General features: G+C 58.3%; 1 protein-coding gene across 7 annotated transcripts in view; it reads right to left on the bottom strand.

Annotated features, from left to right (window-relative positions):
- The window catches only part of ZNF512B (zinc finger protein 512B), a 35,085-nt gene extending 9,449 nt beyond the window's left edge, over window positions 1-25,636 (bottom strand). The window contains exons 1-13 of one of the 7 annotated variants that reach the window (XM_087750155.1): window positions 25,464-25,636; window positions 21,064-21,186; window positions 18,260-18,339; window positions 17,338-17,466; window positions 16,823-16,995; window positions 16,404-16,657; window positions 15,538-15,615; window positions 13,192-13,326; window positions 11,693-11,817; window positions 9,109-9,201; window positions 8,152-8,250; window positions 7,141-7,428; window positions 6,316-6,507 (exon numbers count right to left, since the gene is read on the bottom strand). In XM_087750155.1, the coding sequence (XP_087606281.1) occupies window positions 6,316-6,507; window positions 7,141-7,428; window positions 8,152-8,250; window positions 9,109-9,201; window positions 11,693-11,817; window positions 13,192-13,326; window positions 15,538-15,615; window positions 16,404-16,657; window positions 16,823-16,995; window positions 17,338-17,466; window positions 18,260-18,339; window positions 21,064-21,184 (1,767 nt within the window). In that variant the 5' untranslated portion in view covers window positions 21,185-21,186; window positions 25,464-25,636. Of the gene's footprint in view, window positions 1-6,315; window positions 6,508-7,140; window positions 7,429-8,151; window positions 8,251-9,108; window positions 9,202-11,692; window positions 11,818-13,191; window positions 13,327-15,537; window positions 15,616-16,403; window positions 16,658-16,822; window positions 16,996-17,337; window positions 17,467-18,259; window positions 18,341-21,063; window positions 21,187-25,463 lie in introns of those variants that run through there. The other 6 variants (XM_087750159.1, XM_087750156.1, XM_087750161.1 and 3 more) reach the window with 6 other exon arrangements.
- Window positions 25,637-26,473: the final 837 nt, after the last annotated feature.

Here is a 26,473-nt window from a genome sequence, read left to right as displayed (position 1 = left end):
ATGCTGGGCAGAGGGGACGGACGCCAAGAGCCTCCATGGCTGCCTTCCACCGATGAATGGGCACAACCCGTTAAACAATGAAAGGCTCTTGTGTCTCTGCCTCTCCTTCTGGCAGGGCTGCTCTTTCCAAGTGCTTTTAATTACCGCTTTATTAGCGACTTTGAGGTTTAGCATAGCAGACCGGCCTTCCCAACTCCATTTCTGCATGTTCAGCACAAGCAAACGCGGCTGCGGCATCTCTGTGCCTCCCGACCGCCGCGCTTGGCCCTACCTGCGGGGCTGGTCTCTGCCTGCCCCCGTGCCACGGCGGCAAGGTCCGCACGGGACACAGGGCTGCTCTGCCTGCAATCTGAGCTGCCTGCTTGCTCCGCGACTACAGCACAACTCCCGGCCCAACCTACCGAGCTCTGCTAGGTCTGATGGATCTTGCTTGGGTCCCAAGCCCCAAACTTGCCCCGAGTCGGAGCAGGGCTGGGTGAGTTCGCACATGGCACCCTACGGGCGCAGGTACCCGAACGCGTGCTGCTCTCCGTGGGCATCTCCAAGCATGGGGCACAGCTGCATCGACGCATCCATGCTGGCTGGGAAGGACACACAGACAAACGGTGCTTGCAGAGAGGTGCAAACCCAGGCCCTGTTTTCGAAACGTGTCCCTAGGACGCGGAGCTCGCGGTTCCGACGCTGCGGGGAGGCAGCTGGCCAGATTTCTTTTCCAGCTGTGATTTTTCCTGAACGTGCTGATGAAGCTGCAAATTTGCCTTTGTCCGGCTCCTTCCAACAGGCTGCTCCCAAACCTCCCTGCAAAGGGGAGCTCCCACCGAGGGCTGGGATGTGGAGGGCTCAGACGGCAACCGCTCGTTTCCACCCAAATTCAAGCAATCCACAAGCCCCCACGGCCCCCACCTCGGCACGCGGAGGGGCACGGCTGGAGCAGAAGGGAGCCGGCTCTCCCCGGGCTCCGCACAAGGGGCAGGGGAAAAGGGCCTTGCGAAACAGCCCTACGAACGCTGGTAAGGACGGATGGGGAAAAATCCCCCGAGCCCCAGCGTGCTGCTATTCTGTCGTGCTTTGCGGCTGGGGGAGCTCTCTGAAGCGCTGGGATGGTGCATCTACCAACCGCTTGGTCCCCCGCCTGGGGAAAGCAATGCCACCTCCGGGGGAGAACACAGGAGTCCCTTTTTGTCATCGATACTGAGAGCCAGGATGCCAAACGGCCTCCTTAATTAAAACCCAATCAATGCCATGAATGAGCAAACATTAACGGTAACTGCACGCAGCCCCAGCAACAACCTCTCCCTCCACGCGTCTCCGGGGAAGAGATGAGGGGGGATGTTCAGAGATGCGGACTCTGCTGCTCCGGCTTCCCACTCCAGAGAAAAATCCCTCCCCGCTCTCCTCCAACAGCCCTGCACAATACCATGCAAATCCCATGTCTTCCCGGGGCGCTGCGGTTCTGGGAATGTCAAAGTCATCTTTATGTCTCTATTAAGAGGGAGCCCCAGGCATGGAATATTTTATTTTTTTTCCCATTTATTTTCCTCAAACAGCCTGTAAGTGAAAATCTTCATGGCCAAATCATTAAATGACTACAACTGGTTTTGGCCGCAGCCCATCTCTTCTGAACAGTTGAAGGATGCTGGGGTGGGAAGGCTTGTTTTCTTTGACTGATGGTTTTATTTAATTAACTTTCATATTTCAATCCTCTCTGCTCCCTAGACAGCTCTCCCCTTCCCCAAAATATATCACAGTAAATGAGAACCATGCAGGCTGCCTCAGCCCCGGCCAACAAGCTCCCCTGGAAGCCTTACCGAGGTCCCCAGCGCGAGGCACGGCTCTCCCATCGCCCCGCGGAAACCGCGGCTGATGCCGCCTGGGAGGCAAAGCCAAAACACACCCAGGGGGGCTGGCCGGCAGCCGGGTCCCGTACGTGGCTCTGGGCAGCTGGGTCACACCACGCCAGCACTGCTGAGCAAGGGGAGGAAGGATGGACTCAGCCCCGCCGAGCTCCGGGTCCGCAGCTGGAGCTGGGATCCGGTTTGGCCCACCAGTGACATGAGTCCGCAGGGCTCAGCTTGGCTCTCGCCCGGATCGCAGGGCCATTGTTTTGGGGGATCAGCCCGAGCCAGGCTCTTCTGCTCTGGAATTTATCCTGGCTCCAGGACGGGGTTTTCTTAAAAACTCAAGCCTGGAGATGACATTTCCCCTTAGCTTTACGACGGGCCCACGGCAGCCCTTTGCTCTGGACCCCCGTCACCCCACCACGCAGCACCCAGGCTCCGGGGGGATGCGCAGCCCCCACGGCTGCCCCCAGCCCTGCAGCAACGCCCAGACCCCGAGCCGCGGGGAGGCGAACAGGGTGCTCTTGCAGCCCACGGAGGAGCTCTGCATCCCTCCCTGCGCGGCACGGGGGCTGCCGGGGCTGCAGGAGCCCACCACCACCTCCAGCACAGAGCTCGCTGCACCCTGAAAGAAGCCACCCCACCTCAAGCTCCACAGAGAAAGCATCACACCATGGAACAGTGAGATTTCCATGCCGTTTTCTCCCCTCTCGCCTCTTGGATGCCTCTTCCCTCTGCTCAAGGGGGCTGCTTCTCTCAATCCGGCCTCCAAAATGCGTAAGGGCATCATCCCCCACCAGATCCCAGAGTCCATCACCGCCGGCCTGCGTCACCGAGCTGGGAAGCTGCTGGCCTCTCGCTCCATCCGTGGCAGCCCCGAGACTGCTCGTGGGCAGGCAATGGCCCCAGCGAAGGCCAGAGGAGGGTCGGAGGATCGGCATCCTCTTCACGGAGCTTCTGGAAAGGGGATTTTTTCCCAGAAAAGCAGCAGGGGTGTGCCCTTCCCCATCTGACATCCCCAGCAAGCGGCTGTTGTGAAACACCCCATCTGTTTCAGCTTATCCAGAGGCAAATAAAGATCGGAGAGAGAAAATAAGACTCCAGTGTATATTTAGAAATGCTGGATTTGGTTAGTGCAGAATGAAGGCAGCGCAGGGCCTGGGATCGAGCAGCAATCGTTTATTCTAATGCCATTGCTTTGGTGCGAAGGAATCCGTCCTCCTGGGGAAAGGCGAACGCATCCCACCACGGGCCACCAACGGGATCCAAACCCAACGTCCCTCTCCCCAACCGGGACCGGCTGCCACGTGGGCCGTGCCCGCTGGGGGGCTGCGAACCCCTGTATCCCATCGGCTTCTGAGGAGCTGCTTGCCTTTCCCTGGGGAAAAGCTTTGCTGCCTGAAGAAGGGATGGAGAGGAGGGCTGGCTTTCTTCATCTTGAAATCCACATTGTCTGTGGGGACCATGGCGAGTAACTGGAGAGCTCGGGGACAGAGCGGGTCCGGCGCTGCAGCGAGTCCAGATGCATCCAGCCATCAGTGGTTACAGACTGGAGCTGGGAAGCATCCCTCCCTCTGGGACCCTGGAAATCCCCAGGTCTTGCTGAGACGGTGCAGGAGCAGCTGCAATCTGCCACCAATCCCCAGCATCCCACCTCTCTCCAGGTCCAAGCCAGCGAGGGGGGCCTGCGGGCCCGGCAGCGTGTTCCCAACAGCTGGATACGGCCCATGGGAAGAAGCAGCGGTGGCGTGGCAGCTCTTCTGGGATCCATCAGTCCTACCAGCCTGGTCATGGTTCACTGGTGTTTGTCTTTCTGCAGCTCCAGTGGCTCCGTGTTGTCAGCTCCCTCGGAGGGACAGCCACCACGTGCGCTCAGCAGGGCGGTGGCACGGGGACGTGGGGACGCTGCCTGCTCCTCCGAGCCTCCTGCGCTGCCTGGGGCTGGACCCGCCACAGAGCTGTCCTGCCAGCACGGCTGAACCCAGTTCTGAGGAAAGGGCTATTTTTGGGGCGGTAACAGAGTCAAACTGGGTGCTTGCTGGCATGTTTGAGTCGCTTGCAGTTGGGAGGGTTTTTTTCCGCACCCTGAACTGAAGCAACTTGTAAACGTAGACCAGTCCTGAGCGATGCAGACGCTGCTCAGCAGAGCAGCACCGAGCGTGCTGAAGTCAGCAAGCTCCCACCAGCCTCCCCGGGCAGAACCTGCCTCCCGCCTCCTTCCAGCACCGCTCGTCGAGAAGAACTGTCATAGACTGAACAGATTATACTTTAGAGTGTTGTCAAGGGAACGTGACAGTCACTGCAAGACGCACCCGCAGGCACACTCACAGCTACGTACGTATTCGCCCACTGCACTGACCTCCTCTGAAATCCATCTGTGCGACACACGGCCAGCACAGCCGGGGAGAGCAGCCCGTGCAGGGCGCGAGGTCCCGATCCTCCACACCAAGAGCCTTGTTTTGCCACCTGGGAGCTGGTCCAACTCCCCCCTTGTCCATCTTCAATGCAAACCTGCTTTTGCCAACCTCACGGCAATTCTCTTTGTTTTTCAGCGCTGAGATGGGGCTCAATTAAACTTAAACAATTAGACTCCGAACACAAGAAATGCCTCATAAAAAAAACACCACCACAAACAGCATTTCACAGAGCAATTATGCCAGCGGCTGAGACCTTTACGATGCCTTTGTATGTCAGCTTGCACATGGGCCCCTTGTCCAGGCCTGGGACTCCTCGCTGCTCCCTCAATTCAAACAGAAAATACCCAAAGTCAAGAGTAAGGGGAACAATTCAAGGAGGAAAGAGAGGAATGCAAGTGCTGAGGCTGGAGCAGGAAGAAGAGAGCACAACACCTCTCCTCCCACAGTATTTGAAATGAAACAGCTACTTTGGGCTTGATTCTTTTACGTTACAAATGCATTGCAGCTGAAGTCATCTGGAAACCACCACCACCAAGCATTAGGGAAATAAAATGTTTGCAACCAGTTCTGGCCCTAAAACCCCCAGCTGTGCTCCAAGGCGGATAGCAGCACTGTGGCTGGATCCCCTTCTGCGCCAGCCGCCCCACTGGGATGCCAAGGTGGGTAAAGAAGATGCTGGTTTGTTTGTGTGCTGGTTTTTCACCTGCCTACTGCGTGCAAACTGGGAGCCAAGTCAGGCTGAGCTCCTCCAGGTCTCTGCAGGACGACGGCGCGGGACAGCCTGCGGCAGCGGGAAGGCATTTTGGCTGAGGGTCTGCTGTTATGCCACCCATTTTCCTGGGGCGAGCCGTGTCGCTTCTCCAGGCTGGCTCTGGGACTTGGGCTGTTCTCCCAGCTTGAGGCAGGTCCTTGGGGTCAGGGCTGTCCTGTGCTCTGCACCCTCATGGCAGAGGCACCGCCGGACTCCCCTGCTGCTGCAAAGCTTTAACCTGCTTCCCTCTGTCCCTCACTCCCCTCTTTGCAACGTGCCCAATATCCTGCCCAGGGTGAGTTTTGGAGCACTGGACAAGAGACACACAACTGTTCAGAGCGAGGAAAAGACCTGGCAGCTAACTGCAGAGTTCCTTGCTCGGGAAACAGGCTGCAGCTTGTGCAGACTTGCACATTGGCTCTGCACTGAGTCCCAGCGCAGGCCAAAAAGTGTCAGCTACAGGATTAAAACCCTCTGACTCCCTCTTTTTTTTCCCTTTTACACTGAAGCGGTTTACGATTTGCTGCTGCTTCATTCCTTTTACGTTCCCGGAGGGAATTTCAGCTTTGGGACACTCCCAGGAATCACCTCCTCCCACGGCCAGGAGGGATGTTTGATTTAACACGTTACTCCAATGCCTCCACAAAGCTCAAGACTGCCAGGGCACCGACTTGCACCACACAGATCCCGCAGCGCCAGGCCACGCGTGCATCACTGCTGGGGACTGCAGGGCTCATCCCTGCCTCCACGCTCCAGCTTCCTCCGCTTGCAGGAGCGCCGCTCCAGCGATGCTGCAGGCCCTTCACCTCCTGGGAAGCATCTCCCAGAAATTAAGGAAGAGCCATGGAAGGGAGGAAATTCCACCTGGGGCATCTTTGCCCTCTGACAGCGCAAGGGAGATCGTTTCAGATCCGACCTCTGCTCTCTTCACGTGCTCCTCCTCGCTGCCAGCCCCTGCCTCGGGGCTGAGCACGGACCAGAACTGACCTCCCTCCACAACACCCTCTGGGCTGGACTCTGATCTCTCCACTGCCCACAAAGCACCACCTTCTGCTCCATTTAGATTTGGGTCCTGGCAGCAGAAAGGGCAAAGCTGCCTGCTGCCAGGCTTGTACGGAGCCTCCAGACCACTGGGGCTCAGCCTGTGCTGGGTGGGCTCTTTAGCAGTAAATTTGCCATCGCAGCTAATTGATTTAACACACAGAAAACGAGACACGTGAGCCCTCAGCCAGCTGGGACCACACTGGCGCCCCAGGATCTCTGTGTACAGCTAGCACACACAAAAAAAGGAGAAATAAAGGCTTCTCACCCGCTTCGTTTCAGGCACCAGGTCGTCCTTCATTCTCCGCTTGGTCCAATCCTTGGCGAGCTCGTCCTCCGCTATCTCCTGAAGGTGGAAGACAGCTACTTGGGCCGACGTCCGACGGATGCGGCCACTCGGGGTCCTTTCAAAATCTTCTATAGGGCTGGGCTCCGGCTTCACCTCTGGCTCCTCCGGGGGCTGCAACAGAGACAGAGTTAGGAAGGGCATGATGACAGGTGAAGCAGCGAGCTCTCCGGCCCTGGGACGGGGATGCTGGGGTTTGGGCTGTGCGTTTGCAGACTCACTTTGAGCAGGCGAGGGCTGCAGAGACACCAGCGTGCCTCTGAACCCCAGCACGGGAACAAGGGGAGCACCCTGTTGCCCAGCAGACAGCCGCACGCTGGACTGATTGCGTCCTTTTGCACTCCCACGTGTATAAATGTCTCCATTTATTAGAGTTAGGGAGTTATTAGCGTCAGATGCACTGTCAGTAGGGATCAACAAAACAGAAAAGGATGCTCCCCAGGGACGGATCCTGCCACCCCAACACTGGCGAGCAGCCAGTGCCTGCTTGCTGCCAAGGCAGCGGCCTGAGATCTGGTTTTTTTTCCCTCCCTGCAGAGCATGGATGCAGGGTGGGCTGGAGCACAGCCCCGTGGGCACCAGGGAGGGGGTATGCTGCCGACCGCTCCGCTCCCGTAAACGCAGCTCCCCGCTTTGTCAGAGGGGCAAAGGGGGCTGTAGCCCATTCGCCCCTGACACCGCCTGGTACAACACACGCGCATGGTGATGTGAGGGAGAAAATAACATCAGTCCGACGTCTGCACCTGCCTTGCCCGGCCCGGCCCTGCCCGGCTCTGTCCTGCCCACGGGCTCTGCAGCTCTGCAGTCACCCCCCGGGGGGGATGGCCCCGCTTCTCGGGCCGCAGAGGCGTCCGGGGGGCTCACCGAGGCCGTGTGTTCTGACCGCACATGGTAGTCGTGGCCGGCCTTGGATTTGTACTTCTTGCCGCAGTGTGGACAGCTGAAGACAGGCTTGTCAGCCTCGGTGAGCTGCTTCCCACACCGCTTCTGGTGGTACTGGTAGCCCATCAGGCTGGAGAAGTTGGCCATGCAGCCCTATGGAGATGGGGAGAAGAGGAGGGTTAAGGAGGGCTGGGGCTTCACATGCCCACGTCGCAATGGTCGGGGTGCCGTTGCTCCAGGGAGGAACATGGCCCGAGGAGCCCCCTCCGCAGAGCGGCTCCTCCAACCCATCCCCTCCAAGCGATGGGGAATTGCCAGCCGGCCCCTCTCCCCCAAAGAGCCACGCACAGGCACGACAGTGCCGCGGAGGGACAGGGGGAGCAGCCCCCGTCCCCGGCGCTACCAGCCCCAACGCACCGACAGGGCTCTCCGGACAGACACACAGCGGGCAGCAGGAGGGGAAGGCGTTGGGGAGGTATGGCCTCCGCAGAGTAAAGCATCCACAGGGACAAACCTCTGCCACACGCCCCTGTTACCTGTTCGTGACTTGTCTGCAACCGGCTCGAGACTGTTTTTTGGCGCAGTTTGGTTTAGTTTTACGCTGTGCCCAGGACAGCACCGGCTGTGCCCCTTCCTGAGTTCGGGAGGCAGAATCTGCCCTTCAGCGCTCCTCAACCTGCCCTACGCCACCCTCCTGCCGGGATGGCCCGTTGCCGGAGCGCACGGAGCCAGCGGGATGGGGACCGGGATGGCTGAGCTAAGGCAGAAAAGTGGAGCGCGTGCCAAGGGATGCCTGGAGAGCGCACGTCCCCCTCTGCATCGGGACTCGCTCCTTCCACCTTGTCACAGAACGAGAAACAGGAATCGTTCTCGTACCTCATTGGGGCATTTCAGTTTTCCCATCTGCTTTAGCACTTTCCTCAGCCTTTCCCGCTCTTCCTGTTCACCAAGTCCAGCGGTTTCCACAGGAACAGGCTGGAAACAAGGAAGTAACAGAAGCGACAGAGTCAACCATTTACTCATGTCCTCTGTGCCAGGAGTGGGTGGTAAACCTCTGCCTCGCAGGAGCTGCCCTTGGCCGGGGGCAACCTCTCGTTAGAAGAGCTGGATCTGCTTTACTGCATGCCAACGCCTTCATCGTTAGGTGCCAGAGCTGCCCCTGCCTTTGCTGTGTTTGCACCCAAAGGGCCAGCTGAGAAACCCAGGAGCAGTTCCTGCATGGAGGATTCACCGGCCAGACTGAAGAGCAGGAGATTAATGCACAGGTAAAAGACAAGTCACAACTGGTAAGCACGGGACATGTAGAAATGCAGTTATGCCTTGCCCTCGTATCTCGGAGACGTACACGACCAGATTTTTAAGAACAGCATCTAAATTGGTGCCTGCCAGACTTTATTAATGATAAATTTTGTGGCTACTTCTCACATGCACGGCGGAGAGCTGAAGACTGGATTTTGAGATTCGTGCAAGGCAGAACCCATCAGTCCCGGATTTGCAGGCACAGTTTCGGAGGCAGAGCTTTGCCACTCAAAATCCACCTCACCGTACTCACTGAATCTTCCCCTGTTCTGGGACTTGAAATCCTGTTTTATTTTCCCAGTCCTCTGCTTTACTCCCCGGGATCAACGTGAGCCTAACTAGCTGCCTGGGAAGGAACGGCTTTGCTCGGCGGGGAAGGGGGAAGGCCACCGCCTGGACTGAGCAGTACGGGAAATGCTGCGAAGATGGTGTTGTGAATCCCTCCTTTACAAAGGCAAAGGAAAGCGGACTGCCGATCGCTTCGTCTTCTGCATCGAGAACCAAGGCGCGAGATGAGAGCAGCTCAGCTCTTACCTTGCTGACGTGTTCAGCCATGGTGTGGTAATTCAGCCCAGCTTTGGACTTGAACTGCTTTTTGCAGTGCTGACACTTCAAGGCGTCCTGCAGCTGAAGGAATTAAAGGCAAGTCACCGTGGAGGCCACAGTCCACTGCTCATTTTTCCAAGGGCTGCTGCTGCTCGTCAATAAGCCCCACGGGTAGCTGTGGCTGCAGCAGTACCCAGCGGTGCGACCCAGCAGGCCACGCAGCCTCCCTGTCCCCCATCCCAATCCCAGCCTGCAGCTCGGAGTTTTCTCTCTGTGGTCCTGGATACTGTTATCAAACCCACATGCCCCAATTTTTGGAAAACATTCCATTTTGGATGTAGATTTAAAGCCCCACTGGCTGGAAACATCTGGACCTGGTGTCTTAGTCTTCCTATTAAAGGGTTAGGAAAGAGAAGACGCTTTGATCTACCAATATGTTAGCGGGCTGCGCTCTGCAGCCCTATTAACTACGATAGATGCTGGCGTACAATATGCTTTCTGGGTGCCTGGGCTGTTTGAAATTAAGACGCTGCTGGACACGATCACAGCAGAATACTTCCCGCCTCATACTGCTCTGCTGCTTGACCCGACTTGGCCTCCCGAGAGGCTGGGGAGATGCATTAAATGCACACACCAGCGTAGAGGGGGAACTTGCAAAGCAAGTCAGCAGATCACGACTTTTGCTGGGGTAGGTACCAGAATTTATTGACTCAGGAGGTGAATGCTCCGGGCACCAAGAGACAGGACGTCTCGATAGGGAGCTGGGGCCTGGACGGCCGTGGCCGTTCCTGCTCCTCCTGCCTGGCTGATGCTTCATCTTCACCACCTCCCCTCCGATCAAGCCTGGACTAGAAGCTGGAGAGGGGACAAAGATGGAGCTGCAAATCCCTCCTCATCCTGGAGCTCTGGGGAAATGAAGAATAAACTCACTGCACCCAGTTGGGAATGACTCACTTGTACCCGTGCTCCCATGGGTTAACCTTGTTCCAGACCAAGTGCTGCTCCTAACAAGGTGGATGCTAAAAACTCCTTGACTCATCAGATGCCAATGCCAGCCAATTTGGGGTTTACTCCTCCAGTCAACACTGAAGAACATGCCGTGTCCATATTCTAACAAGCCTTCCCACCTGGGACACCAGGATATACCTGCCCTCGACTCCTTCAGTCCCAAGCATGTTGCAACCATCCCCATCCCTTACTTTCCTTCCAAAACCGAAGGGAACAGGGCAGACCGTTCAGTGACAAGCAAGGAATGGAGGAACCAATTTCCGTTGTTTTACAAGAATTTTGGGAGCCTGCATATCCTTTTCCTATTGTCCAGCTAAGAAATACTTCAATCATGAAAGCAGAGAGCAAGCTGAGGGGGTGCCTGCACTCCAGGGTCACTTCTGAGGGGGATACCATGTGCCTGTAGCAGCGGGGCCTCACTAAGGACGTGCCCTAAGTTCATCTCAGAGATGAAATGCTGAGAGCTGGACCTGTGGTCAGACACACAGAGCTTGGGGTCTGTCCTGCTCTGGCAGGGATGCTGCAAAGCACCCCAGCTCCCGGAGCAGCACAGCCAGCCCCAGCAAGGACTGTGCCTCCCGGGGAAGGGTGACAAAACACCCGCTCCTTGGGCTGGAGCCCCGATTCCTCAGCTGAACACCCACTGGCCTATTTATAGCGGAGCAGACAGGCCTGACGGCTCTGGCAGAGTCACGCTCAGCAGGCCGGCTGGCCGTGCAGCCTGCGTGGAGCCTGCCTGCCTTGGGAGATGCTCCCGAGCACAGGAGATGTGAGCAGTGATGGCCAAGATCCCCACTCCACTGAAGCCAGGAGGACGTCAGAGGAGGCAGGATTCTGCCTGGCATCGGTGTAGTATGGGGTTTGAAAGGGAGAGTAGCCTCCCACTGGTGTATAAATAGCGAGGCAAAGGCTGAGCAGGCATTTACAGAAAATGAATGTGGAATCAAAGCCGAGCCACATATTTTCAAAGCGGGAGGCATCGATCCCACGTTGCCTTTCTGTGGCGATGGCTCTGCACCGCGCCAGGTGACGGATGAAGACGTAATCCTGTGCTCTGATGGATGGCGGTGTGGCAGAGGGACAATTTTTCACTGCACCATTACTGGACTCCAGTATCTTGACAGCCTGCCTGAGCACATCCAAGCTCGGTGTCTCCTCGAGACGTGCTCTCATTCAGCCACAATTTATCTGGCCTGATGCAAGGCACGGCACACAGTGCAATCCCACAGCCAGGACTCCGGAGGAGGCCAGATTAGACACAACCCCAACAATCTCTCCAGCCTTAGAACTATTTGTTTAGCTACTAGAAATACCCAACTGCTGGAAACAGTGGGGCAAGGGGCCCAGACCACAAAGGGATTCAGAATTGCTGAAAATTAGGTGTCCAAATCCCTCTGAATCGATGCGAGGCAGCCAGCTTTCTGAAGATGACTAGCAAGTGCTCTGTCAAACACAGCCCAGAAATGGTTTTAGGAGCACCAATATGCATTTATGAACAGCACGTGTACATGTCCATTCCACCTCAAAATCCATATGTGTGTGACTGAATAAAGCAAGTCCTTACTTTCTGGCAGACATCCATGTGCTTTTTGAGCCCCACGATAGTTTTCCTGGTTATAACGCTGCAGGTTGGACAGGCGACTTCTCCCTTCTCGCTGATCTCCCGCTGCCACTGGTCCTCGGGGTTTGCTGTTGAGGGAGAGGAGAGAGGTGTTACACGCAGCCGCAGGGACCACAACCTGCCTGGGCTGCTCGGCAGAGGACAGCGCTGTCGTAAGCCTTGGTTTGCTATGTTGAAAAGCACTGAATTGGGAAAAGTTCCCCCATGTTAAAAAAAGAGAAACACTTGCCCAGGCATGGGCTAAGCCAGGCACAAACCATGCAAGCACTTGCAGCTCTGCCTGCCGCACACCTCCTGCAGCTGCCTGAGCAAACGGGGTCACTGGGCCACTTTCCGTGGAGTTACCTGACCTGCCGGCATTTCGTGGGGAAAAGGAGGTTCACCTTTCCAGCCCCGCTGGGATCCTGCACGCTGGGAATTAAAACATGATGATACCCCTGGCTACCTCATCTTGCCCTGCGTGGAATAAATTTCCCCTGCCAAACGAAACAATTAGCGGGAGCGAAACAAAGGTGAGCATCTCGGCTCCATCCAGACGTGTGCCTGGAAAGCTTCCCTGGCACTCCTCTTCCCGGCAGACACACCGGCAGCTAGGGGAGTGCTAGCTTCCAGGCAGGCATTTATTTGAATGGCTGCGACCAGCTTAAAAAACACCCGAAATAAAGAGATACATGGGACCAAAAGGTCCAGAGTTCACGCCGCGTTCTCAGCAGAACAGCACTGGGCTTCCAGCAAGGGAAGCCCGGTCTGAATAAAATCCGCCAAGTCTGTTTATTTGGATGCTTTTGCATGGCTGTGAGATCAGAGAATAATTTATTTGAATTTGAAAGCAGTGTAAGGCATTGCAGCTGTGTTTATCTTGCACATCCTGCGTTCCTCCTGCTGTCAGAGCTCCCAGGAAAGTCAGCAACCTGTGCTAGGGTGTGGGCTGCACCTCGGAGAAGACATAATTATGCCCAGAGTTACGCACTGGCGTCATTCACGGAGATGATGTTAGAAAAATGCCGTCATCCCAGACGCTGACCCGAACTGCGGTCACAGTGAAGCCAAGTGGAACTGGGATTTCACTACCAACTCCCAGCACTTGCAGCGGTCTGTCCTGGCAGCGAAGCGAAGGCAGAGTAACCCTTTTGGGATGTCAGTTGTGGCTGCACCAATATTTTAGGAGCAGCGGCTGTCCCCACATCTGTGCTACACCTCAAAAGGGCAGGAGCTGTGTGCTCCTACTTCTGATTTTGTGCTGCTTCTGCTTGCAAGCCTGCTACAAAATTCACCCAGCAGACAGCCCGCTGGGCCAGGAGGGGTGCAGGGACCACTAGCCGCGGGTGAAGATGGGGACCGTGGCGTGAAGGTGGGGACGGTGCAGGCTTGGAGCAGAGCACAGATCAGCAGCTAAGCTGCACACAGAGCTGCTGCCCCTGCTTTGCCTCCACCAGCCTCACCTGCTGGTAGATGCACAGCCGTTTCCTTCTTCACACCAGCTCCTGGAGGTTTCTTTTTCAGCTCCTCCATGTTGGTGTTCCCCTCCAACTTCTTGGCTCGATGGGCTTTCGCCTTGTCCTCTGCTTTGACGAGACCTGGAGAGAGAGAGGATTTTTATTCAGTACTTGCTTTAATACCCTCAGACCCACTTGCATTTAGCAGGTACAAAATCTCTACCTCCAACCCAGGGACACTGAGCTGGCTGGGGTTCTGCCAAGGCCGTATGTGTAGGATCAGGTCTGTAATTATGACAAGCAATATCATAACAGCTTGTGGTGTTTTATAAACAGAATCATTTCCCCCAACCCAGACAGTTTATGAACTATGAAAACACCACGGCAAAGCGGGGTAGGATGCTTCTAGCAAGGCAGACTGTGGGGAAGACAGGCTGGGGAGGAGGCAAAAGGGCAAGAAACTGAAAGGGGGAATTGGAACAGCAAATTCAGGATACAAAAGTGATGTTCCTGCTGATGCTCCTGCACTGGAGGAGCTGCTAGTCCAACTGCTTACGCCAAGGAACTGGGGTCCCTATTAGAAAACTGGGCAAACTTTGGGATCCCAGACACCAGATCACGCAGGACCATTCGTCCCTGGATCTGTATGCAACTGCCACGATGAACACAGGTCTCTCCCGGTCCCGCCGGGTGCTGGGGAAGGTCAGGAAGGACCAGAAGGAGAGGAAACATGGTGCAGCCACCCTGGGTTGCTGGTGACTGTCACCAAGCCTGCCTGCAAAGCGGAGGGGAACTTGAAGGCAGGGCTCTCATGCAGGCAGAGTGCCAGGCTCTCAGCCAGCCTCTCCTGAATGCACCCACCCTCCCACCTTGTCCGTGCCTCATCCCCGCGCGACCGCACGGGCAAAGCGTGTGCCTCCCGTTCAGCCTGCTAAAGGCGTCGCTGCCAACCACCGAAGCATCCTCCCTGCACCGGGCAGGGCGAAGCGAGCAGGCGGAGGGGCAGGACATGCCGAGAGCACGCCAGCAGCGGCAGTGCTGCCCGACCCCGCTCTGTCACGCAGAATCCGTCGACAGTTCCCGGGGCGACGTAAGAAATGGAAAACGTGACTTCTAGACGACGCTTTGGAAAGGCTGGCGAAGAGGGGAGGGGGGCTGTCCCCTGGGTCCACCCCCCTCAAATCCATGTGCGGTTCAGCCCTGTGCCTGCGCTTCCGCAGAAGGTGCTGGAGGCAAGACGGCGAGTGCCAGGGTCGGATCCGCACCTGCCCCACGAGGCTCCATGTCCCCCTGAACTTGTGGGTTGTGACTCCTGCAAACCCCGGGTCTGGATGGAGACAGCACCCCACGACCGGCTGGTGGCACATTTGTCTTTGGGGAGCGAATTGCCACGTCGAACCCGCGGGATGCAGGCAAACGCCTGCCCGATCTTCACTCTCCTTTTGAGGCAGCGGGTCACCAGGTGACAGCTTATTCTTGAGGAACCCACAGCAGACGTTTCGGTCTATGGCAGTGCCTCTGTGGGGAAGTTAAGGGAAACAACCCCAGACTTCCTAGGAGCCAGGGAGACCACATCCAGGCTGCTCTTCACTAAGTGTTTAATTCCTTCAAAGCCATTAGTGCCTCTCCCCCGAGTGCCTCTCATACTGGAAGGTGCTGCCTCCTGCAGTGCCTGGAAATCTGCTTTTTATTTCCCTAATTGAATGTATTTCATAGCCAGTCCGAATCCAGCTGCTCTCGTGCCAGAGATGCTCCAGGTTTCCTCCCTCCTTTCCAGCCCAGTTGGGTCTATTTACAGAGCATGACCACAGTCCCACTCGCTCTGGCTTTGTCAGGCTGAAGCAGTCACCTCCTGAGCCTCCTCTCAGAAAACATCCCGGTAACACGTCTCTTCCCCCTTGAACTCATTTTCTTGAATGTGGGCGATCAGCATGGGAGACAACGTCTGAAGGATGGATCCTTTCAACGCTACTGGAAATACTGTGAGACCCCAGGACGGTGGGATGATGGTGAGATGATGTTTCTCATGTCTCGCTTGTGTCAGCAGCTCGTTCCTCTTGTGTAATGGCTGGACATACCCAGATCATTTCTCCTCTCCCCTCATTTCCCAGCGACAGGCTCACGAGCAGAGCAGGCAGGGCTGTTATCAGTGCCAGCTCTGCTGCTGCCCCTCATTCCCTTTCCAACACTCTTATGGTCAAAGGCACCAGCTCCTCCAGCGTGATATCCCCAGGCTCCAGGTGGCTGTCACCTATCTCCACCACAGTGAGGGCTCTGGGGGAAGGAGCTTCCCTGAAATGCCCCAGGGAGAAGCTACAACCCTACAGCTGACCGGAGTCACCCCTGTATTACCTTTCAGTCCAAATGTCCCCGAGATGGACGGCTGCTCCCCCGTAAATTTCTTAGGAGTTTTCTGTTTCCTTCCTGACTCAAAAGAGAGAAACAGAGAGAGAGATTTGGTCAAATAACTGTACTGCCAGGGGGGCTTCAGCAGTCCCAGGGCATGGGGTGGGCACACACTCCCTGTCAGGAGTGGAATCACCTCGAGGAGGCCTTTACCACTGTGAAATACAGGGGCATTGAGTGAAGCACCCACCCCCCCAACAGTAACAGGATGCTGCTCCCCACCCCACAAAACCCAGAGAAACAACGGTACCCAGGGCTAATTCAACGAGCGGAAGCGGTGGCTCTGTCTAGTGCCAAAAGCCGCGTGGTTTCCACAGCCTCAGCAGCTGAAGTGGCTGGTGGTGCTTCACTTCGGTGCTGCAAGCAGTGTAAACCCACGCCACGATGGGGACAGCCATGGCCCTGCCTGCCAGCCCCGCAGCGGTAACGGACAGAGTGAGCCTCCTGACCCCAGCCCAATACTTAAGGAAAACATATTTGCCAGATCCACCCTGGTTTAAACTGCGATGCTCAGTGAGGACAGATGGGCTGATACTGCAGCTCGCTATGCCGCGAGGAACTCAATCCATTTCCAAACCTATAGGTCCTACAGAAATACCTCTACCACAGCTGCAACCTGGTTTTAATTCTCAGTGGAACTCACTGTTGCAAGAAACCAGGTGGGGGCAAATTAATCAGGACGTTGAAAAAAGGCTTGGATACATTCAGAGAGACACTCACAGCAGCGCTGGCTGGAACAGAGCCCCGTCCCTTCCCATGGGACACCCCTCTCCGGGCTCCTGAACCAGCGTAGCCCCAGGCTCTAATCTTACTGTGCTTCATCCTCTCGGGGTCTTCCTCCTGCAGCGAGGCCTGGCTGCCCCCCTGCTGCACGGCAACCTTGCCGCTCGAGGACTTCGCCGTGGGGGTGGCGGCTGCCATTGCCTCGGCTGCTGCGATCTGAAACTCCTTGCTCTCCCGGCTCTCCGCCGGGCACTCGCCATTCTCGGCGTGGTCCTGGGCCACAGCTTTTTCCGTCTTTGCCTGTTTGGGATGGATGGTGGGGCAAGCTGAACTCTCAGCAGCTCTAGGGCAAAGCACAGAGGGCTTGTTTAAAGAGGGGTTGTTAGACAAACGTCCTGACACCTCTCCCCCCATCGCCAGCCCGGATCATGGGAATGGAGGCGGGCACGTTCCCCTTCTCCCAGCCGTCCCTACGCCACCACCACGCAGCCCCGCCACAGCCTGGTACCTTTTCTTGCCACTGCTCTTCCCAATGGCCTTCGGCACTTTGTTTTCTGCTTTGCTGGTTGGCACTGGCCGGTCCAAGTGATTCCAGAGCCGATGCTTTTCTAGCTGGGTTTTGGAGGTGAAGGCAGCTTCGCAGTACGAGCACGAATAGGTCAGCTTCTCTGAGATCGCACCCTGTGCGGAGCAAGGAAAGACAGGCGGGCACGGACGTTAGACCACAAAAGGGACAGGCTTTTTCTGACACAGGCAGAAACACAAATCATGTGTAATACCCTTCTGCCCCTCCAAATGGTTACCAATGGTCCATGATGCCCCCAGGCCAGACCTCACACTGAGCTGGAGGGACCCCAGTTCCTCTAGTACACAACTCACAAACTGTCCCTGGCCTATCTGGGCCCTCCCCGTTTTAATCTCACGTTTTTCCTGGGGTTTAAGACGTGGGAGGGGCTTTACCCTGCAGATGGTAATGTAAGAGCTGGCCACTGGAAAGGACTCGCAGCCCTCCGGTCACCTTACCCCTTGGCAGCGCTGATAGTGGTACTTCAAGCCATAAATGCTGGGGAACTCCAGCCAGCAGCCTGAATTGGGACATTTCACTCTGGAGTGGGCTTTGAATTCATCCTTCCACTGGTTCATCAGGGGGAGCTGGGAACGGGAGAGACAAGACATAGCTGAGCAAAGATCACTGCGTGCCCGGGTGCAGGCCGGTGCATCCCAAGGGGGCCAGGGTGGGGCACACGGGACCTCCGATTGTTCCTGTCCCTTCCCACCATGCAGCTGCAAAGCGGACCCCAGGGCTGTGTTTCAGCGCAGCGGTCCTCCCTCCTGCGAGAGGTGCTGGGATGGAGCTGCATGCTGCAGGCTCTACAGGCTAACGGTTCCTCTGGAGAATCCACCTCGCTGCGCCTCCCAGAGCGCACGCACGCTCCCGGCCGGGCTGGGGAATAAATCAGGCCAGAAGTCGCCTGGGTGATTTAACCACCTCACATTTCATCTAGTCAATAAATCACCCCATGCCCAGGCTCTCATGACAAACTGCTCTGTGTGTTGTCCACGCTACTGTGCTGGAATTAAACTGCACAGCTCTGCAGGGAATAAATCACCCCTTTGCCGGTGCTGCTGGATCATTAGCCAAACCTGATGTGGCTGCGAGAGGATCCAGCTCATCTGGGAATGGTCCCGGGAAGGGGAGGCTGGAGGAGGGGTACCATTCCCCACCAGGGTTTTGGAGGATGCTGGGTGCTGGCATGGAGGGGATTCAGGGGCCAAGATCTTGCCGAGTCCAAGACAAGGATGCTCTGAAGATTAAACCACCGGGAAGGCAGGTTTAACCCTGGAGCAGGGCTGGCTGGAGCACACAGTGCAACAAGACGCGGAGGGCAGGTCAGAGGGAGCAAGGCAGGGAGGGCATCGGGGATCAGAGCGTGCGGGGTCTTACGGGGATGTCTTTCAGTGCCTGGTTCTCGGCCTTGGGTCGTCCTTTCTTCCTGCCTTCGGTTTTGTCACTGGTTGCATTTCCTGCAAACAGATGCAGGGCATGTCACCCACCGCCCGGCCAGCCGTGCCGGCAGAGCCGCCGTCCTGGCAATCCTGCTGCCCGGCCACAGCCTCCCGCCGCCCAGCCGCCTCCCTCGCTCCGCACAGGGTCTGCCTCCGCTCTGGGCTGCCGCGTCCCTGCCCTGGCAAGGACGGAGATTCCCCTTTGGAAGGCAATGCCAGCTCCTCTGCAATTCAGCGCACAGCCTCTACACCTGCAGATACCTGCACAGGAGATGGATGCTTCTCCCGGTGTTTGCCGACCCCTCTCCTTTCATTTACACAGAGCAGTTTCAGCACGGCTGGTGCTTGCTTTGGAAAACCGTCCTTCCACTTGGGTTGGAAGAAATCCTTCAACAACTATGCTACTTAGCAAAAGAAATCTGCATCTAGGTCAGCACGCTGGGCCCTGGGCAGGCTGTCAAGCACAGAAATCCCCCGTCCCCTTTGCAGGGCCAGCGTGGCTGGGCAGCCCCAGGGTTCAGGAGGACGCTGGCCCAGTGGATGCGATGAGCACGTGGGGAGCAGCAGGGATGGGGATGGCTGGGGGGACGAGGACAGGGCAAGGCGGCGCTTGGAGGACTCGGGTGGGAAGGAGAAGCCGTGGGGACACCTTCGCGAGGGGTCACGGCTCTGCCTGTGCTCAGAGCAGACTCTTGTGGCATCCCGAGCACGAGCTGAGTGCCGGCGGGGCAGAAACGTGCCCAGTTCAACCAGACACTGCAAGCAGGGGAGACTACGGAGCCTCCGACATCGCGTGATGGGGCACGCCAAATACAAGCACGTTGAACTGCCAAGCCCCAGACCAGACACTTTGGCTCACAACGGCAGCAAACTCCCCGATTTCACCTACTTCACACCCAAAATGGAGCAAGCAAAGCGGTACAAACACCGTGACAACTTTCACCAGGGTTTGTATGCAGGGGCTGAGGGCAGTTCACCAAATCCGTCCACTTTCACATCCAGCCTCCTATCACTCCAAGCAGGAACGGAGCAGCCTGGTCACCCTGCGGGTCTGGGGAGCCTCGGCAAGACCCCGCTCCCTTCGCCCAGCGCTGTCCCCCCATGGCTCTGCGCTCCCAGCAGGCCTTACACTGCATTTTGAGGGGTAGCACGTAATTTTAAGTGGTGCTGGGAGTCCGGGCAGCTCTCCCCAGGAGCCCAGCATGTCTGGGGCCGTGGCTCACGCAGACGCTCAGTGACAGCTCGCCTCTCCTTTTCCCAACTTGCACAAGTTTCAAAACTTTTGGGGATGTTTCGTGCCAAACAAGTGCACAAGAGCATGCAGCCCAGCCACCCCCCAATGCCCTCGTTGACCAGCTGTCGGTTGGGGACAGCAATGACAGGGACGGGAGGGGCAGAAATCATGTCTCCTCTTCCAGCATCCCACTCCGGGCTACCACCCGCCGGCTGTGCTAAACCCTGGACTTTATAGGCGCTCGTAGGAGACACGAACCTGACGGTGCTCAGTGTTATGGCCGGCACCGTCCCTGCAGCAGGTTGTGTGCAGAGTCAGCCGGGTGGAACCAGCACGCTCTTTAGAAACAGGGATGGCTTGCCGATGGACTCAAGGCTCCTTTGGACCAAGACCTGGCTTGGAAAGGACGATCCCTGCACAAACCAAGCTGCTGCATCCGAGGGGGCCAGCAAAGCGACTGCAGGAGAGGCCCCGTCTCCCCAGTCTGCATCAAGCCTAATTCGCCTCAACAAAGTGAACCCTGGCAGATGTTTCCACCTCCAGGACTTTCCCAGGGAGAGCAACACGATATCTTTCTTCATCACAAAGTGTCCCTCACTCCAGCTCATCGTTTTCAGTCCATCTAAACCAGAAGGAAGGGCTGGAAAAAAGGGCTTTTCTGCTTTTAAAGGTGCTGATAAGATGTGGCGCAGGGAAAAACGCTCTCCCGAAGACAGGTATCTTCATAGTGCAGACAGCTGGAGTTCATTCCCCTCAGCAATAAGCTACACCCCTCTGTTAGCAATTACAGCTTCAACTGCCTCCAGGGAAGAGCAGCATTTGGGAAACCTTCAGGGCCCACGCGTTTCCCTGCAAGGCCGCTGATTCTGGGTGCCTGGTCTGAGGTGCGTCGCTGGGGTCTGACCCTCGCCCTGGGTGCAGGCACCTCACGGCGTCCAGGGCTGCCATTAGCAAGGTAAAGGCAGCGAGAGGCTCTCCGTGCCCACAGAGGGGATCTGCCCAGCATAAGCAGACAGGAGAAAAATCTCCTTGGGCCTGGAGGTTCCTGGATAGAGAAATCAGCTATCCATCAGAGTGACAGCCCTTAGCAAGTGCGTCCCCGGGGGCTCGTATGCTCGCCAGCCTTCATCCCGGGGGCCACGACACAGGAGACAGCAGATGGTCTGAACTCATTTAAGCCTTTCCATCCTTTGATGTAACACTTAGCTACCAACACGATAAATAGGCAGCGAGACACCCATCTCGTTAAGCCAGGTGCAGGCCCCTCGGAAGGGAGAGGCCATCTCCATCCCTCCCCTCCTGTTCCCAGGGACTGGTGCTCCGCAGCTCCGAGGGTCTGGGGCTTTTTTGGCCCAGCACAGCCCTCGCCGGTGGGTCGAAGCGAGGAGCAGAGGCATGCTGAAACCCGCTGGACTCGCACCCCCTCATTTTGGCAGCCGCCCCCCAACTCCTTGGCTCGTCCCCTCCGCCCCATCCGCTTCCACAGAAAGAAAAACCCAGGTCCTTACCGAGCTTGGGCAGCTCTGCCGGCGGGTTTATCCTCGTCTCTGTCCTGCTTTCTTTGCTGGCAGCGGGTTTGTTAGAGCCTGCAGTTTTCCTTCCACCTTTACAGGGATAGGAATCCGCCATCTCTGAAAGAAGCAGGGGAGGCGTTAAAATTCACTCCTCGGAGCCGGCAGCAATACATGCCGAAAGCAAGGAGAGCTGCTGGGGAGGGAGGGAAATGAGAAAACTATCATGCAGCTGAAAGGTTCCCACAAAGAGAAGAAACGGGACGTGTGTCCGAGTATTTGTTCCACAGTCGAGCAACACCATAGACATGGCTGAAAAGCTGCTTTCATTATAGGCTGGTTTCCCCTCCACGTATAACGGCAAAGACTTTATTAAAAATTATGGGCTGACTTTGCCCAGAGAAGTAGCGAATAAATGGCTTTTCCTCTTCGTTTATTTCTCTGCTTTCATTTAAGACACCAAAAGAAAAAAAAAAACAGCGAGGTTTAACGAACAGATGTAGTGATAAATTTCCAATTTTCCTTATTAATGGGAAACTGTTATAAACTGAGAATTGTTAACGTTATCTGAATTTTCCGTATTAATAATTCAATTTGGCTTCTCTATAAATAATGAACATCAGGAATTATTGCAGAAGGCCCAATCTCGCTCCGCACAGAAGCGGGCAGCAGGACACCCCTCCACCTCGGTGGTGCCAGGACGAAGCCCGTGGCACAGCTGGCTCCCCCCCGCGTGGTTTCCAGTACCTTCCTCCCCTCCCGACAGCACAAGCAAAGACACCTCTGAGGATGGGGGCTGCGTCGGGGGACGGCGCGTATGGCCCTGGGGTAAAAAGAGTCCTCCAAGCCTCCAAAACGAGAGCATCGATCCCTTGGGAGGTGATTCCCCAGACCACCACGGCCTTGAGATCTTGGTTGGGACGCGATGCTGATGCTCAGCCCGGCACCGGCAGCGTGACTAAGGGAAGTGCCAACCGGTGCCTTCTTCACCTTTGCTCAACGCTTCGCTCCCACACACACGGGTTTTTTACAACACAGATTTGACTCGTCACCCCCAGTTCCTCCCACGAGATCACGTTTGCATCGTTTAGCTCAATGGAGTTGATGCCCTGAGCATCCAGGCTCATCCCGCCTGCCCTCATGCCCAGAGGGACGGCGGAGGTTGGGGGAGCATCTCCCGTGTGCCCAGATTGCCGGCCACGCCATCAACACGAGGGCCCAACAGTCCTTTCCGAGGTGCCCCCGAGGACTTTCCGCATGGGAATGGGCACTGCGCATCGCGTGCAGCCCAGATGCTCCGAGAAGACCTGGCAAAAGCTTCCGGCATGCATTCGGCTGGCGACCCATATGTGGTTGTTTGCATGGACACAAAGGTTAATCGGATCAAGTGAGAAATTCCAGCCTTGGCAACAGGTTCTTTGGCATTTGGTGCTGAACACAGGGATCATTTATTCAGCTAACTTGGGCTCTTTCGGTGGGAGACCTGGGTAGGAGCCGCAGCCTGACTGCCAGTGGCTCTTGGCGACAGCTGGTCTCCGGAGCCCGCACAGAGGGGGGTCCTTGTGGCCCCTTCCCAAATCGCGGCTCCACTCTCACCCACGTGGGCACTGCTACTGTCCCAGACCCTCCAGGGACGAACACGCCAGGCCCCTTCCTTCCTGCGCTGCCTCCCGGCACCTCTGAGCGATCCTCAGTCAAGTTGTTTGAAGCAAAAAGAAAAAAAAAAAAAAGACTCACGAAAGACCAATGAACTGGAAGCTGAAGACAAGATCTCCGTGCTTTACAACGGGGTGAAAACCAAGGGGAAACCCATGCAGCTGACACGTTCATCCAACTTGGGCTAGTGCTGAAATGCAACCATGCCGTGGCTTCGTCCCCTGGGCCGGGCACACATCGCAGCGGGAGAGGGGAGGGAGGGCCAGCGCCGGGGCAAAGGCTGAGCAGGACCCCCCGTGCCGAACGGTGGCCACCGGCACGCTCACACCCCGGCGCAGGCAGGCAGGGCTGCCGTCAGACGGGCAACAGAGCACAAAACCTCCGTGCTCACCTCGCTGGGCAGCTCGAGGACGACTCGCAAAGGGTGACACGCAGGGCAGACCCCGGCGACGGCCAAGGTGCCCACCTCCCGTGCCAGCGCACACCAAACCGCGGGAGCCGGGGCGGTGCTGAGCATCACCCCCCAGTGCTCCCGTCCCAAAACCACCGCCGCCTTTGAGGTGCCTGCCTCAGCCCTGCTCCCGCAGCCGGACGCTTCTCGTTCCCCTTAACACATCTGTCCCCTCAAAGGGATCCTTTCTGGCCAGCTTAGGAGGTTTTGAATGTCTTTTGTTTTTCTACACCAAATACTTCTTTGAATTTTTTTCTCTTCTTATTTTTTGGCTAAATGAAAAATAAAAATCCCATAAACCACTTAGCGAGAGCCAAACTCCGCTCCCTGGCCACTGATACAACCCCAGGGATCCCAGAGGAATTGCCCCGGAGCCAGAGAGCAGAAATCAGCCCATTGTATTTTTTTTTGTAATGTCCAAACTTCTCACTCATTTTTGAGTAACACATGCTGAAACCGGGCAACAGCCCGTGCCCTTCCACGCTTTCGTTATGGTTTTGGTGAGAACCCTTTCGCAACGGGAAGAGGAGATATTGGCCTGCGAGCGGGGCTAGGATGCGGCATGGGAAGGTCGGGGCTGGCAGCGTCTTTGCCAATGAAGCCTCCAGCTCGTTTTAGGTAACTTTTTAGAAGTTTGTGGCAGCATCTTCGAAGCATCCCACTCCAGCTCCAGAATAAAAAGCCTGTGTCAATACAGGAGCCAGTGCGGGATGAGCAGAGGCCGAGTTGGCAGGGCCGCGAACGGTGGCAAGGAGCAAGCCCGTGGCCATGGGAAGATGGGAGCGAAGGCTGGGAACCCGGCACACGCTCCCGAGCCACCGGCAGCCCTGCCCAGTCGGCACGGCCACGCGCTCCTCTACCGGGTTGGACGAGGGATGGCAACGTCCCAGCCACTCGCCGCCCCGACAGGCTCCTTCCCGCCATGACAGACCCCTCTTGCGGAGCTGTCGGGCTCCGCAGGCCAGGCACAGCCCTGAATTGGGCAAAGACTGGAAAAGGGGAAATAATTCCAAGTACCAATGCCCGTTTGTGACCTTGGATTGGGTCTGCAGGAGCACGCAGCCAGCCAAGGATGGCTGCAACCCTCTTGGCACCCAGACATCCTTACGGCTACGAGGGGAAAGTCACCCGTGGGTCCTGACCACAAATTCTCCTGCCGGACTCCCGCCCTGGTCCCATTGCTATGGATGCACCGTGTCACACACCAACCGTCCCGGTCATCCGTCGATCCGCTCCACTTATCATTAATAATTTACCAAGGGCTCCAGATGTCGGCAATGCCAAAAAGGCAAGCGAGCTGCCCGCCCCTGCCCGCGGCGCCCTGGCACAAGCGGTGTGCCGGGCAGGATGCAGGCAGAGTCGCAACGAGGCCAACGCGGATGATGGACGCCAACGGGCACCGCCGTCTCCGTCGCTGCCGGAGGAGCCGTGCTCCCTCCCATGAACTCGAGGCCGAACCGCAGCCGCGGCCAGAAAACTTCCCGGGAATAAAGACGAAGGAGCGGCGGGAGAGGCTTCCTCGGGAGGGAGGGAATCGCCCTTTTTCCCAAAAGGGAACCAGGTGGTGGGTGAAGCCCTGCGAACCGGCGAGCGGGCGGCTCCAGAGGCGCGGGGCGCAGCCCCTCGCCATCGCCCATGCCAGGCCAAGCCCAGCCCGGTGAGGCTCTCCTGGAGGGAATGGGTCGCCGTGCTCCCGCCAAAGGGCTCTCTCGGGGCGCGGGGGGAGGCTTTTTAATGGTGTAAACTTTCTGTTTGAAGCAGGTTCGCGAGTCCCTCCCCGATGGCCCGTCCCCAAGCACAAAAGTAAAGGGGAAAAGCAGAGGGAGACCGCCCGGCGGACAATGAGACCTCACGGGGACCGGGGTGTCCCCCTGCCCCGGGCATCCCCGGGGGCGGCGGACGCGGGGACCTTCACCCTGCCTGCGCCCGCCGTCACCTCCCGTCCCCTCCTCTGCCCCGCCGCGCTGTCACCCCGCTCCCAGCCCCGGCCCCGCAGCCAGGGCCGCCCCGGGCCTGCACCTCCCGCAGCCGGGGCCGCCTCGCCGCCTGTCAGCCGCCCCGCGGCCTGTCGCCTCCCCGGGCCCGGCCGCCCCATCCCCGGGAGAGGGCCCGGCCCGGCCGCGCCGCCGGCGAGGGGGAAGAGCGAGCGGCAAAATGGCGACGCGGCGGCGGGCGGAGCGGAGCGGAGCGGAGCGGAGCGGTGCGGGGCGCGGGAGGGGTCCCCGCCGCCGCGGCGGGGCCGGGGGTGCCGGCGGGGCCGGGCCGGGCCGGGCCGCAGCTCGGTGCTTACCTCGGCGGCGGTGGCGGGCCGCGGTGCGGGGAGCGCAGGGCCGGGCGCCCCCCCCGGCCGGCGAGGCGGTGCCGCCCGCCGCCGCCCCCGGCTGCGGGCCGCCGTGCGGGGCTCCCCGGCGCGCCCACACCCGCGGCGGCGCCGCGCTCCGCTGCCGCGCTCCCGCCCGCCCCTCGCCGCCACCGCCGCCGCCGCCGCGGCTCATGCGCGCTCCCCGGCCCGCCCCGCCCGGCCCGGCCCGGCCCGCCCCGCCGCCGCCACCGGCCCGCCGATCTCGCGTGGCTCCGCCGGCGGGGCCGGGAGCGGGGCCGGGAGCGGGAGCGGGCAGCGCTCCCCCGGCCCGGCGTGACCCGGCCCGGGCGAGTGCGGGCAGGGCGGGGCGGCCCCGGTGCGGGCAGGGCGGGCAGGGCGGGCAGGGCAGGCAGCCCTCGCTCCCTCGCTCCCGCACCCCGCCAGGGCGCAGCGGGGCTGCGCTGCCGGCGCGGGGTGCGGGCAGGGCGTCCCGCCCGTCGTAGGGTCACAGAATCGTTTGGGTTGGAGAAGACCTTTAAGATCATCGAGTCCAACCGCTAACCCGGCGCTGCCAAGGCCACCACTAACCCACGTCCCCAGGCACCACATCTCCCCGGCTTTTAAATCCCCCCAGGGATGGGGACTCAGCCCCTGCCCTGGGCAGCCTGGGCCAGGGCCTGACAGCCCTTTGGGGGAGAAGTTTTTCCCAATACCCAACCCAAACCTGCCCTGGCGCAGCTTGAGGCCGTTCCCTCTCGTCCCATCGCTTGTTCCTGGGGAGAAGAGACCGACCCCCCCGGCTCCAGCCTCCTTTCAGGCAGTTGCAGAGAGCGATGAGGGCTCCCCTCAGCCTCCTCTTCTCCAGGCTGAGCCCCCCCAGCTCCCCCAGCCGCTCCTCCCCAGCCTTGGGCTCCAGCCCCTGCCCCAGCCTCGCTGCCCTGCTCTGGCCACGCTCCAGCCCCTCCGTGGCCGCCTTGGGGTGAGGGGCCCAGCGCTGA

The sequence above is a fragment of the Nipponia nippon genome, unplaced genomic scaffold, assembly GCF_047370975.1.
Source record: "Nipponia nippon isolate SJK-2023a ecotype South Korea unplaced genomic scaffold, ASM4737097v1 scaffold_13, whole genome shotgun sequence".
NCBI lineage: Eukaryota > Metazoa > Chordata > Aves > Pelecaniformes > Threskiornithidae > Nipponia > Nipponia nippon.
Note: the sequence above shows the minus strand (reverse complement) of the source record. Positions and strands in the feature narration are given on the sequence as shown.